This window comes from Panulirus ornatus, chromosome 28 (genome assembly GCF_036320965.1).
Source record: "Panulirus ornatus isolate Po-2019 chromosome 28, ASM3632096v1, whole genome shotgun sequence".
Lineage (NCBI taxonomy): Eukaryota > Metazoa > Arthropoda > Malacostraca > Decapoda > Palinuridae > Panulirus > Panulirus ornatus.
Window position 1 is genome coordinate 39057 of NC_092251.1, and position 12532 is coordinate 51588.

Below are 12532 nucleotides of genomic sequence, written 5' to 3' on the forward strand. Positions count from 1 at the left end.
GGATAAGAGTGAGTGCTCAAATTACAGAGGTATAAGTTTGTTGAGTATTCCTGGTAAATTATATGGGAGGGTATTGATTGAGAGGGTGAAGGCATGTACAGAGCATCAGATTGGGGAAGAGCAGTGTGGTTTCAGAAGTGGTAGAGGATGTGTGGATCAGGTGTTTGCTTTGAAGAATGTATGTGAGAAATACTTAGAAAAGCAAATGGATTTGTATGTAGCATTTATGGATCTGGAGAAGGCATATGATAGAGTTGATAGAGATGCTCTGTGGAAGGTATTAAGAATATATGGTGTGGGAGGAAAGTTGTTAGAAGCAGTGAAAAGTTTTTATCGAGGATGTAAGGCATGTGTACGTGTAGGAAGAGAGGAAAGTGATTGGTTCTCAGTCAATGTAGGTTTGCGGCAGGGGTGTGTGACGTCTCCATGGTTGTTTAATTTGTTTATGGATGGGGTTGTTAGGGAGGTAAATGCAAGAGTTTTGGAAAGAGGGGCAAGTATGAAGTCTGTTGGGGATGAGAGAGTTTGGGAAGTGAGTCAGTTGTTGTTCGCTGATGATACAGCGCTGGTGGCTGATTCATGTGAGAAACTGCAGAAGCTGGTGACTGAGTTTGGTAAAGTGTGTGGAAGAAGAAAGTTAAGAGTAAATGTGAATAAGAGCAAGGTTATTAGGTACAGTAGGGTTGAGGGTTAAGTCAATTGGGAGGTGAGTTTGAATGGAGAAAAACTGGAGGAAGTGAAGTGTTTTAGATATCTGGGAGTGGATCTGGCAGCGGATGGAACCATGGAAGCGGAAGTGGATCATAGGGTGGAAGTCGAGAACATTATCTCGGAAAGCAAAAATGGGTATGTTTGAAGGAATAGTGGTTCCAACAATGTTGTATGGTTGCGAGACGTGGGCTATGGATAGAGTTGTGCGCAGGAGGATGGATATGCTGGAAATGAGATGTTTGAGGACAATATGTGGTGTGAGGTGGTTTGATCGAGTAAGTAACGTAAGGGTAAGAGAGATGTGTGGAAATAAAAAGAGTGTGGTTGAGAGAGCAGAAGAGGGTGTTTTGAAATGGTTCGGGCACATGGAGAGAATGAGTGAGGAAAGATTGACCAAGAGAATATATGTGTCGGAGGTGGAGGGAACGAGGAGAAGAGGGAGACCAAATTGGAGGTGGAAAGATGGAGTGAAAAAGATTTTGTGTGATCAGGGCCTGAACATGCAGGAGGGTGAAAGGAGGGCAAGGAATAGAGTGAATTGGAGCGATGTGGTATACCGGGGTTGACGTGCTGTCAGTGGATTGAATCAAGGCATGTGAGGCGTCTGGGGTAAACCATGGAAAGCTGTGTAGGTATGTATATTTGCGTGTGTGGACGTATGTATATACATGTGTATGGGGGTGGGTTGGGCCATTTCTTTCGTCTGTTTCCTTGCGCTACCTCGCAAACGCGGGAGACAACGACAAAGCAAAAAAAAAAAAAAAAATATATATATATATATATATATATATATATTTTTTTTTTTTTTTTTCATTTTTCTCTTTCTTTCAAACTATTCGCCATTTCCCGCATTAGCGAGGTAGCGTTAAGAACAGAGGACTGAGCCTTTGAGGGACTACCCTCACCTGGCCCAATTCTCTGTTCCTTCTTTTGGAAAAAAAAAAAAAAAAAAAAAAAAAAAAATTAGCGAGGTAGCGTTGAGAACAGAGGACTGGGCCCTTGAGGGAATATCCTCACCTGGGCCCCTTCTCTGTTCCCTCTTTTGGAAAATTAAAAAAAAAAAAAAAAAGTGAGAGGGGAGGATTTCCAGCCCCCCGCTCCCTCCCCTTTTAGTCGCCTTCTACGACACGCAGGGAATACGTGGGAAGTATTCTTTCTCCCCTATCCCCTATATATATGATCACACTAGCCCGTGACCGCACTTCAGTAATTCATACAATTTTATCTAACGTAATTTTTCAATACATATGGCACGGCATGTTTCGTGGAGACAGTCATGCTGAGTTGGATTGTCTCCACAAAACTTGTTCCACAGGTAGAGAAAAATTACACACTTAAAATAACTATTACCTTTTTTATATTAGATTCTTTATAAATCTTTCAAGCTGTCTAATATCTTTTCTTACATTGGGTTGAGAAGTTGTGTAGGATACTCTCTATGGTTGTCTCAACGTTTTCATTTGAATTCATCTTATCTTCAAAAATGTGTGGAAGGGTCGGTGAATGGACGAGACTTGAAGCGTAATCTTTAACAGAGTTGCCAACTAACCACTTTTGACGCTAGATATAGCGCTTTTTATAGGCTTTCTCCTAAAGTTCGTATTTAGCGTCTTTGCACGTCTGTGGTGCCTTTTTATTCCTTAATGAGCGCCAGACTTAGTGTTATCTCAGTATAAGAGGAAATTCGAACATTTATTTGAATATGTTAATGTGATTTAGGAAGTTAAACGAAACCTATTTGAATATGGGAAACAAAACAAATATTGCACGTAATTCATTTTCATCGAAATAAACATGTTCGAAATTTTTTTTGAACAGGTTCAGTTTGGGATAACCCATATCCGTACTTGGTTCATCAGTTTGAAAACGAGATGGCACAATGCAAGCTTCCTATGAAAAGAATATTCGAGGAAGATGCATACAATTTGACGTGGGGTTGGTGAAACGATTCCGCCAACGCTTGCCAGACAACGTCCAATGTTTACAGTCAATGTCGTCACTTGAGTACAAGTGAATGCCTGCAACCCATAAAGTTTGGAATACCAGAATTAGCAAAGACGTTTAATGATAACGAAGAAATTCTCACGCACTGAGTTCCAGTGGAGGAAGCTTCATCACGCATTGTGGAAACAAAACAATGGCAACCTAGCACTCGGCTGAAATGTCCTCGTCCAGGGATGCAACAGGAGAAAATCCATGTAGTGACTTCTCTGAGTTGGCTTTGACTGCGCTGACATTGTCTCACTCCAACTCTGATGTAGAGCGTATCTTTAGTTATATGAACATTGTAAAGTCAAAGTTCCGAAATAGATATCAGAAGCTTAAGTGCAATGCTAACTGTAAAGTATGGTTAAGAAGAAATGGAAACTGCTGTTATGATTATAAGCTGCCTAAGGATGTAACAAAAAACAGTGTCAATGAAAACACGAGTCATTGCATCCGCAACCAGGACCCTCCTATAGACCTCGACAAACATGTCAACGAGGACGGAGATTGCGGATTAGGAATTAGCAGATCTGGAATAATAGTGGATGTTTAGTTTACTGTTAAGTCAGTCAGTCGTACCTGTTAGTAGTAATCTGGTACGTCAAGGAGCAGAAATAATTCGAAAAGCATTTTTCTGTCATTTTAATAAGTTTAGCGGTTTTTTTAGTGCTGAAATGTTGAGTTGGCAACACTTGGCGCCTGTTTACCATCTGTAATGTGATTTGTCATTGATAATCTTACACGGTATGAGCATCTCGTTTGGTGATGTTACTCAAAACCAGGAGGTGAGAATTTGCCACTGAGTTACAGAACGTCTGGGCCCAAGAGGAATCGGGTTTGAAGGAAAGGTTCATGATGGGTCTCGAGAATTGTTGAACTAAGTATGAGACCCAAAAACTCTTAGATAATTACACTCAAATGACCATGGACACACTAGTGAGGGTAAGTGGATCCAGTTGAAGGTAAATGTATGTTAAAGGCCTATGATGTCATCATGATTGTTTATTCTGTGTATAGAGAAGGTTTTGAGGAATTTGGAGGGAGGAGTTCGATAATATGATGTGGGCGGAGTGGCCTGAGGGTTGAGTCGATTGAGTTTGAGGGAGTGTATGAAAGAGTAAGTTTTAGAGTATGTGAGTAAATGTAAGGTCATAAGCTTCATCTTGGGAGAGTGAAGTTGATTTCAGTGCGAGTTCGAATGGAGAAAACCTGGAGAAAGTGAATACTTTAGAGACCTGGGAGTGGGCATAGCAGCAGAAGAAACGATTAGATGTGAACTATGGGGTTGGGGAAGGGCCAACGGTTCTTGATGAGACTGGAGTGTATGGTTAAGGAGATCAGTCTTTTGAGGTAGAAATTAGGCCTCAAATGCAAAAGTGTGGAATAGGATAGATGAATTAGAACTTTGTTGGATAATATGTGGTGCAAGGATTGATAAGGAATTACAGGATTAGCGAGAGGTGTGATGGTAAGCATAGTATATTATAATAGAGAAAATGAGCAAGTGGAAACCAGCAAAGGATTTACATGTGTCAAAAGTGGAGAGAACAAGGAGGAAACCGAGGTCAGGACGGAAGGATTGTGTTAAAGATGCTTTGAGTTATCACGGCTTGTGAGAGAGATATGGAGTGATTTGGTATACAGGGAACAACATGCTGTTTTTGGGCTGAACCAGAACATATGAACTGGTCAGGGAAAAGCATGGAAATGTCGTTTTAGCTAGGCTGTGGATTAGGCACTTTTTTTTTTTATTACATATGATAGCACAGTGAATATGAACAATTGAAGCCATTTTTCTTCTGTTCATAATACTAGTTAAGTAATGTTTGATATGGTGAACAAGTGTAAAAAAATGATCCAGAATGTGTTTTGTAGTGTCACAGCATATCAAGTATGATATGCTGTTTGCTTCGTGTGTTATTCGGCTGATTTTAAGATTATAAAAGGAATAGTATTATTAGATTTTAGGGAGAATAAAAAGTTGTTTTGGAAGGAGGTAAATAAATTGCGTAAGACAAGAGAACAAATGGGAACATCGGTGAAGGGGGCTAATGGGGAGGTAATAACAATCAGTGGTGATTTGAGTAGGAGATGAAGTTAGTATTTTGAAGGTTTGTTAAATGTGTTAGATGATAGAGTGGCAGATAAAGGGTGTTTTGGTTGAGGTGGTGTGCAAAGTGAGAGGGGTAGGGAGAATAATTTGGTGAACAGAGAAGATATAGTGAAAGCTTTGCGGAAGATGAAAGCCAGCAAGGCGGCGGGTTGGATGGTATTGCAGTGGAATTTATTAAAAAAAGGGGGTGACTGTGGTGATGAATGGTTGGTGAGGATATTTAGCATATGTATGGCTCGTGGTGAAGTGCCTAAGGATTGGCAGAGTGCATGCATAGTTCCATTGTATAAAGGCAAAGGAGATAAAGGTGAGTGTTCAAATTACAGAGATATAAGTTTGTTGAGTAATCCTGCGAAATTATATGGGAAGGTATTGATTGAGAGGGTGAGGGCATGTACAGAACATCAGATTGGGGAAGAACAGTGTGGTTTGAGAAGTGGTAGAGAATGTGTGGATCAGGTGTTTGCTTTGAAGAATGTATGTGAGAAATACTTAGATAAACAAATGGATTTGTATTTAGCAGTTATGGATCTGGAGAAGCATATGAGATGCTCTGTGGAAGGTATTAAAAGTATTTGGTGTGGGAGGTAAGTTGTTGGAAGCAGTGAAAAGTTTTTATCGAGGATGTAAGGCATGTGTACATGTAGGAAGAGAGGAAAGTGATTGGTTCTCAGTCAATGTCGGTTTGCGGCAGGGGTGTGTGACGTCTCCATGGTTGTTTGATTTGTTTATGGATGGGGTTGCTAGGGAGGTGAATGCAAGAGTTTTGGAGAGAGGGGCAAGTATGCAGTCTCTTGTGGATGAGGTGGCTTGGGAAGTGAGTCAATTGTTGTTCGCTGATGATACAGCGCTGGTGGCTGATTCAGTTGAGAAACTGTAGAAGTTGGTGACTGAGTTTTGTAAAGTGTGAGTTTAGTAAAGTGTGTGAGAGAAGAAAGCTGAGAGTAAATGTGAATAAGAGCAAGGTTAATAGGTACAGTAGGGTTGAGGGAAGAGTCAGTTGGAAGGTAAGTTTGAATGGAGAAAATCTGAAGTGAATTGTTTTAGATATCTGGGAGTGGATTTGGCAGCGGATGGAACCATGGAAGCGGAAGTGAGTCACAGAGTGGGGAAGGGGGCGAAAGTTTTGGGAGCATTGAAAAATGTGTGGAAGGTGAGAACATTATCTCGGAAAGCAAAAATGGGTATGTTTGAAGGAATAGTAGTTCCAACAATGTTACATGGTGTCGAGGCCTGGGCTATAGATAGGGTTGTGCGGAGGAGTATGAATGTTTTGGAAATGAGATGTTGAGGACAATATGTGGGGTGAGGTGGTTTGATCGAGTAAGTAATGAAAGGGTAAGAGAGATGTGTGGTAATAAAAAAAGAGTGTGGTTGAGAGAGCAGAAGAGAGTGTATTAAAATGGTTTGGTCACATGGAGAGAGTGAGTGATGAAAGATTGACCAAGAGGATATATGTGTCAGAGGTGGAGGGAATGAGGAGAAATGGGAAACCAAATTGGAGGTGGAAGGATAGAGTGAAAAAGATTTTGAGCGATCGGGGCCTGAACATGCAGGAGGGTGAAAGGCGTGTAAGGAATAGAGTGAATTGGAACGATGTGTTATGCCAAGATCGACATGCTGTCAATGGATTGAACCAGGACATGTGAAGCGTCTGGGGTAAACCATGGAAAGCTTTGTGTGGCCTGGATGAGGAAAGTGAGCTGTGGTTTCGGTGCATTATACATGACAGCTAGAGACTGTGGGTGAACGAATGTGGCCTTTGTTGTCTTTTCCTATACATCTCAACGTATACATATATATACACACACAGACATATACATATATACACATGTACATAATTCATACTGTCTGCCCTTATTCATTACCATCGCCACCTCGCCACACATGGAATAACAACCCCCTCCCCCCTCATATGTGCAAGGTAGCGCTAGGAAAAGACAACAAAGGCCACATTCGTTCACACTCAGTCTCTAGCTGTCATGTAATAATGCACCGAAACCACAGCTCCCTTTCCACATCCAGGCCCCACACAACTTTCCATGGTTTACCCCAGACGCTTCACGTGCCCTGGTTCAATCCATTGACAGCACGTCGACCCCGGTAAACCACATTGTTCCAATTCACTCTATTCTTTGCACACCTTTCACCCTCCTGCATGTTCAGGCCCCGATCACTCAAAATCTTTTTCACTCCATCTTTCCACCTCCAATTTGGTCTCCCACTTCTCTTCGTTCACTCCACTTCTGACACATATATCCTCTTGGTAAATCTTTCCTCACTCATTCTCTCCATGTGACCAAACCATTTCAAAACACCCTCTTCTGCTCTCTCGACCACACTCTTTTTATTATCACACATCTCTCTTACCCTATTATTACTTACTCGATCAAACCACCTCACACCACATATTGTCCTCAAACATCTCATTTCCAGCACATCCACCCTCCTGCGCACAACTCTATCCATAGCCCACGCCTCGCAACCATACAACATTGTTTGAAACACTATTCCTTCAAACATACCCATTTTTGCTTTCGGAGATAATGTTCTCGACTTCCACACATTCTTCAACGCTCCCAGAATTTTCGCCCCCTCCCCCACCCTATGATTCGCTTCCACTTCCATGGATCCATCCGCTGCCAAATCCACTCCCAGATATCTAAAACACTTCACTTCCTCCAGTTTTTCTCCATTCAAACTTACCTCCCAATTGACTTGACCCTCAACCCTACTGTAAATAATGACCTTGATCTTATTCACATTTACTCTCAACTTTCTTCTTTCACACACCTTACCAAACTTAGTCACCAGCTTCTGCAGTTTCTCACATGAATCAGCCACCAGTGCTGTATCATCAGCGAACAACAACTGACTCACTTCCCAAGCTCTCTCTCATCCACAACAGATTGCATACTTGCCCCTCTTTCCAAAACTCTTGCATTCACCTCCCTAACAACCCCGTCCATAAACAAATTAAACAACCATGGAGACATCACACACCCCTGCCGCAAACCTACATTCACCGAGAACCAATCACTTTCCTCTCTTCCTACACGTACACATGCCTTACATCCTCGATAAAAACTTTTCACTGCTTCTGACAACTTGCCTCCCACACCATATATTCTTAATACCTTCCACAGAGCATCTCTATCAACTCTATCATATGCCTTCTCCAGATCCATAAATGCTACATACAAATCCATTTGCTTTTCTAAGTATTTCTCACATACATTCTTCAAAGCAAACACCTGATCCACACATCCTCTACCACTTCTGAAACCACACTGCTCTTCCCCAATCTGATGCTCTGTACATGGCTTCACCCTCTCAATCAATACCCTCCCATATGATTTACCAGGGACACTCCACAAACTTATACCTCTGTGATTTGAGCACTCACTCTTATCCCCTTTGCCTTTGTACAATGGCACTATGCAAGCATTCCACCAATCCTCAGGCACCTCACCAAGAATCATACATACATTAAATAACCTTACCAACCAGTCAACAATATAGTCACCCCCTTTTTTAATAAATTCCTCTGCAAAACCATCCAAACCCGCTGCCTTGCCGGCTTTCATCGTGTGCAAAGCTTTTACTACCTCTTCCCTGTTTACCAAATCATTTTCCCTAACCCTCTCACTTTGCATACCACCTCGACCAAAACACCCTATATCTGCCACTCTATCATCAAACACATTCAACAAACCTTCAAAATACTCACTCCATCTCCTTCTCACATCACCACTACTTGTTATCACCTCCCCATTAGCTTCCTTCACTGAGGTTCCCATTTGCTCCCTTGTCTTGTGCAGTTTATTTACCTCCTTCCAAAACATCTTTTTATTCTCCCTAAAATTTAATGATACTCTCTCACCCCAACTCTCATTTGCCCTCTTTTTCACCTCTTGCACCTTTCTCTTGACCTCCTGCCTCTTTCTTTTATACATCTCCCACTCATTTGCATTTTTTCCCTGCAAAAATTGTCCAAATGCCTCTCTCTTCTCTTTCATTAATAATCTTACTTCTTCACCCCTCCACTCACTACCCTTTCTAATCTGCCCACCTCCCACGCTTCTCATGCCACAAGCATCTTTTGTGCAAGCCATCACTGCTTCCCTGAATACATCCCATTCCTCCCCCACTCCCCTTACGTCCTTTGTTCTTACCTTTTTCCATTCTGTACTCGTCTCTCCAGGTACTTCCTCACACAAGTCTCCTTCCCAAGCTCACTTACTCTCACCACTCTCTTCATTCCAATATTCTCTTCTTTACTGAAAACTTCTACAAATCTTCACCTTCGCCTCCACAAGATAATGATCAGACATCCCTCCAGTTGCACCTCTCAGCACATTAACATCCAAAAGTTTTTCTTTTGCACGCCTATCAATTAACACGTAATCCAATAATGCTCTCTGGCCATCTCTCCTACTTACATACGTATACTTATGTAAATCTCTCTTTTTAAACCAGGTATTCCCAATCACCAGTCCCTTTTCAGGTGTGTGTGTATATATATGTATACATTGAAATGTTTAGGTATGTATATGTGCATGTGTGGACGTGTATGTATATACATGTGTGTGTGCGGGTTGGGCCATTCTTTCGTCTGTTTCCTTGCGCTACCTCGCTAACACGGGAGACTGTGACAGAGTATGATGAAATAATAATAATGATAGTTATAATAATAATTATAATAATGATAATAAGAATAAGAATAATAGGAATAGGTGAAAAACTGAAAATTTTTACTCTATTGTTTTCAGTGAGGGGATCGATAACTTATGGAAGATGCTTATCAACTTGGCTAGATATAGATTATTTAGTATTTTTCATAGTTTTACTATAAAGAAGAATCATTAGTTTTATTGTCTAACTTGAACTAAGGAAAAAGCTTCTCAATTTTGTTACTAAAGGAAAATACATTTTACGCTTTTTACCTTCCAGAGTTAACATCCATGCACTACAATAACAGAGGTGAAGGAAAATCAGACCAGCCTCCAAATTTATTATGGCCAGGCTGTTGATGCATTATCTGCAGGGCTCAGCCTGGATGTCTGGCAGAGGTTTAGCATCAGCACCTCGCTCAGTATTTGTTGAGCCCAGGGGAACCATAACTCAAGGTATTGCTATAGTTGAACATATGCATGGTGCATGAGAAGTAGTCAGTCTTCCCCCTTCATACTGTATGACAGATGCTGCACATGTCCATTTTCTGACCATTTTCTCTATATGGTCAGACCATTTCAGCATACCCTCTTCTGCTCTCTCAACCACACTGTTTTTATTACCACACATCTCTCTTATCCTTTCATTACTGACTCTATAAAACCACCTCACACCACATATTGTCCTCAAACATATCATTTCCATCACATCCACCCCTGTGCCACACAGCTTTTCACTATTCACTATTGTTAGGACTACTATTCTGTTGAACATACCCATTTTTGCCCTCACAGATAACATTCTCTCTCCATACATTCTTCTGTACTCTCAGAACTTTGTTTCTTCACCCTATGACTTATTTCTGTTTCCATGGTTTCATTCGCTGGCATGTCTACTCTCAGTTATTTGAAGCACTTCACTTCCTCCAATACTTCTCCATTTAAACTCACACCCCAACTAACCCCTTCCTCATCCCAGCTAAACCTAATAGCCTTGCTTTTATTCACTTTCGAGTTAGAAACTGCAAAAGTTGGTGACTGAGTTTGGAAAAGTGTGTGAAAGGAGAAAGTTGAAAGAATAAGAGCAAGGTTATTAGGTTCAGTAGGGTTGAGGGACAAGTAGATTGGGATGTAATTATGAATGGAGAAAAATTGGAGGAAGTGAAGTGTTTTAGGTATCTAGGAGTGGACTTAGCAGTGAATGGAGCCATGGAAGCGGAAATGAGTCACAGGGTGTGGAAGGGGCGAAGGTTCTGGGAGCGATGAAGAATGTGTGAAAGGAAAGAATGTTATTCAAAGAGCAAAAATGGGTATGTTTGAAGGAATAGTGGTTCCAACAGTGTTGTATGGTTGCAAGACATGGGCTATGGATAGGGTTGTATGGAGGATAATGAACGTGTTGGAAATTAGATGTTTGAGGACAATATGTGGTGTGAGGTGGTTTGATCGAGTAAGTGATGAAAGGGTAAGATAGATGTGTGGAAATAAAAAGACTGTGGTTGAGAGAGCTGAAGAAGGTGTGTTGAAGTGATTTGGAATATAGAGAATGAGTGAGGAAAAATTGACAAAGAAGATATATGTGTCGGAGGTGGAGGGAACAAGGTGAAGCAGGGAGACCAAATTGGAGGGGGAGGGATGAGATGAAAAAGATTCTGAGTGATTTGGGCCTGAACTTACCGGAGGGTAAAAAACATGCATGGGATAGAGTGAATTAAAATGATGTGGTATACAGAGGTTGATGTACTGTCAGTTGACTGGACCAGGGCATGTGATGCATCCGGGGTAAACCATAGAAAGGCCTTTGGGGCCTGATCGTGAATGGGAAGCTGTGGTATTGATGTATTACATATGACAGCTAGAGAATGGATGTGAGTGGATGTGGCCTTTCTTTGTTTTTAGTGCTACCTCACGGAGATGGGAAGTGGTGATCATGTATGAAAATAAATTGACTATTTATATCGTTAGTGAGATGGCTTTGATTAGAATACTCAGTTGCCCATTCCATCTGAGCTAAAAGGAAATAAAACCTATGCTTCTGTAGACCATAAAACCTAGGCAGGACCTTCATAAGGATTTTAGAATGGACTCCTAATGCATAGAAGGTATGTAATAAATTTCCAATAAACTTCCATTATATGAGTTAGGATGAGCTCCAAGGTCAAATTTTTTGACATCCATATTGTGCTAAAATCACTAAGTTGCCATAATGATTGTTTTGCTGTTATTGCACTGTTAGTTATACAGTTGCTATAGTGTAGTAATTTTGCTATAAAACACCAAAAAGATAGGTGGCTTAAGTTAAAGTGGCAGCAATGGTAGTGGTGGTGACAGACAGTGAGTGTTCATTTTCTTGTTCTGTGGTTGACCAGAATACTTACTGATTTAAAACAATATATTTGTGATGTGTATTGCAGAAATAGTACTGTTTGAACACCCACCAAAGATGGATGAAAAGGCTGAATATAAAGGAGTTTGGGTGTTAGTAGGAGAGTTGAAGTGGGGTAAAGTCATCTGACTTTATAAAAGAAAACAACTCTAGGAAAAGGACTCTTGTCTAGGGTTAATTTGCTTCCAGATTCTCGATGAAACCAATTGACTGAGAAGATTTACAGGGGAAGGTAGGACATGCTATAGGTTACTGGTAACAAGATCAGAATCTGAAGGTTGTAGAGAGTATTTTTCATAAGTTGCTGGTAATGAGACCCCAGAGGACAAAGGTAAATGGCTAAAGGAAAGTAACTTGCCCTTGTATGGTAATGTTGCTAGGTGTTTGTATCACCCTTTGGAGGTGGGTATCATATTAAACCAAGATTTGTACTCGTTTGGCTTGAAAGCTGCTTTTTGATGATAGCAGTACTACTGTGTTTATGATTCTGTATTGAAGTTCATTTTAAACTCATGGAAATTTAAAGAATATCCCTTTTCTTACTGAGACTGAGAAGGATGTTGAGATTTTGGCACAACTATGTTTCTTAATATTGTATTATGATAAATACTGGTATGCAGTTATACCCATTTGTTTCATCATGTATCATAATAAAGACTGGTA

General features: G+C 40.8%; 1 protein-coding gene across 4 annotated transcripts in view; it reads left to right on the plus strand.

The window, feature by feature from the left end:
* Positions 1-2970: 2970 nt before the first annotated feature.
* Positions 2971-12532, plus strand: part of LOC139757748 (acyl-coenzyme A synthetase ACSM3, mitochondrial-like) — an 83838-nt gene continuing 74276 nt past the window's right edge. For 2 of the 4 annotated variants that reach the window (XM_071678501.1, XM_071678502.1), the window contains exons 1-2: positions 3501-3639; positions 9764-9939. In XM_071678501.1, the coding sequence (XP_071534602.1) occupies positions 9828-9939 (112 nt within the window). In that variant the 5' untranslated portion in view covers positions 3501-3639; positions 9764-9827. Of the gene's footprint in view, positions 3640-9763; positions 9940-12532 lie in introns of all 4 variants that reach the window. The other 2 variants (XM_071678499.1, XM_071678500.1) reach the window with 2 other exon arrangements.